This window comes from Rhagoletis pomonella, unplaced genomic scaffold (assembly GCF_013731165.1).
Source record: "Rhagoletis pomonella isolate Grant_MI unplaced genomic scaffold, Rhpom_1.0 Rhpom_scaffold_00007, whole genome shotgun sequence".
NCBI lineage: Eukaryota > Metazoa > Arthropoda > Insecta > Diptera > Tephritidae > Rhagoletis > Rhagoletis pomonella.
In genome coordinates this window covers 63542167-63543949 of record NW_023458561.1, presented here as the reverse complement: position 1 = coordinate 63543949, position 1783 = coordinate 63542167, and the positions used below count along the sequence as shown (strand labels likewise).

At 36.1% G+C, this 1783-nt stretch overlaps 1 protein-coding gene across 1 annotated transcript in view; it reads left to right on the top strand.

Annotated features, from left to right (window-relative positions):
- Nucleotides 1-1783, top strand: part of LOC118744040 — a 29626-nt gene that overhangs the window by 824 nt on the left and 27019 nt on the right. The window contains exon 2 of the mRNA XM_036476798.1: nt 162-473. Within this exon, the coding sequence (XP_036332691.1) occupies nt 162-473 (312 nt within the window). The remainder of the gene's footprint in view (nt 1-161; nt 474-1783) is intronic.

Sequence of the window (1783 nt, the reverse complement as noted above, 5' to 3'; positions counted from 1 at the left end):
TATTTGTCAGCTGATTGTCAAGCCGAATTTTTCGGAATTACGCTCTCTGCTTTTGTTTTGGTTACAATTTTTTTGTTCATTCTCTTTGTCAAAGGCGCTCTTTAGCAACTCTTCTGCTGCGAAATTATTTTGCTCTTAATTGTTTTATTTTTGCTTTGTAGTCTCGCTTCAATGCCAGCGCTGCTCCGTTTGTTTCACAGCAACAACGCTCATTGGTCTCTGCCTGCAATACCGGGTCTGGTGGTGGCGGCATGACACCCAAGGAGACCTCCACACCATCGGCCGCACTCCAGGCGCGTCAAATGTCCATTCCGGTGCACATGAGTGCTGCCTCACCGCATCACTACGGCGGCTATGAATCTCCATTAACTGCACGCAGTGGTGGCATGACAAGGGGCGTATTCAACGCTCGCTATCCTGTGGCGCCACCACCATCGCCGATTTATGGATTTGAGAACGATATCTGCCGCATGGTAAGCCATATGCTAAAGTATTTCGTCAATGTGTAAATTTAGAACCCTCGAGATTTGAAGGCTTTAATATTTTCGAAGTTAAGCGAATATGACAAAGGAAAGTTGTTCGGTATGGACGCTTTTTTGAAAGTTTTAATAACGGTTGCAATGAATAAATAAAAAGATTTAAAAACTTAAATTCAAAATAGGGTAGGTGCATTCATTTTCGCTGTCCATCGGTTTAGCGAATATACCTCTCCCAGTGGCAAATTGTTTTTTAGAGAAACCTTTTACCTAACAGAAAAGCATTGATATTTTGCTATCAGCTTCACATTTGGCGTGGTAGACTGCGTGGCAGTGATACACTTGCATGCATATAAGGGGGGGCCTTAAAATATCAGCATTTAATTTTTGTATATTTTTATTGATATTTTGTTATCAATTTTTAAATTACACTTTTAGTAAAGATAAATGTGATGATGAATAAATAATCGATAAACAAAAAAGTGAAGGTAATATTGGAGATAAAGACTAAAATGAAAACCATGAGAAATACTTAAAAATTAGAGTAACTGAAAGGGTAAGAAAATGTAGTTGTCGAAATTTACAATGGTTATCGAGCTATAAATATTTATGGGATTGTCGAAATTTGTCAATTTAATGAAAGTTGCGACGTTATCGGTATTTATAGAATTATCATAATTTGTAGAGTTATCGATATTTATTATCGTCATTTATTGGTTCACCGAAATTTGTCGATTTATCGAATCGGTTTTTCAAAATAAATCGAGTTATCGAAATTTCAAGGTTATATAAGTTTATCGAGTTATTACTGCTTACGAACTTTATCGTGTTACCGGATTGGAACGAGTTATCGAAATTTGTCTATCAAAATTAACCGAGTTATCGAAATTTATAGAGCAATCCAAAGTTTATCTATTTATATCGAATTATATATACATTTTTGAGTAATTAAAATTGATCAAGCCCTCGAAATGCAGTTATCCAAAATATATCGAAATTAGTCGAGTTATCGAATTTTGTCAAGTTATCGCATTTTAGTGTTTTTGAAATTCATTGAATTGTCAATAAGACATTATCGAAATTTATCGACAAAAGAATGTATCGACTCAATTCTAAGTCTTGCTCATGTTTTAGTTCCAAAGCAGGAGATTTTCCGATAAGTAACTTCGTACTTTATAAGTTAAACGACGTGCTTAGATAGCCTCTCCAAAGGCCTCAAGAAACTAGAAAAACGGTCGAATTTCGACAGTCACAGGCACTCCTTCTTCTTCTTCTTTTTTGGCGCTGTAACCGCCTAAGCGATTTTG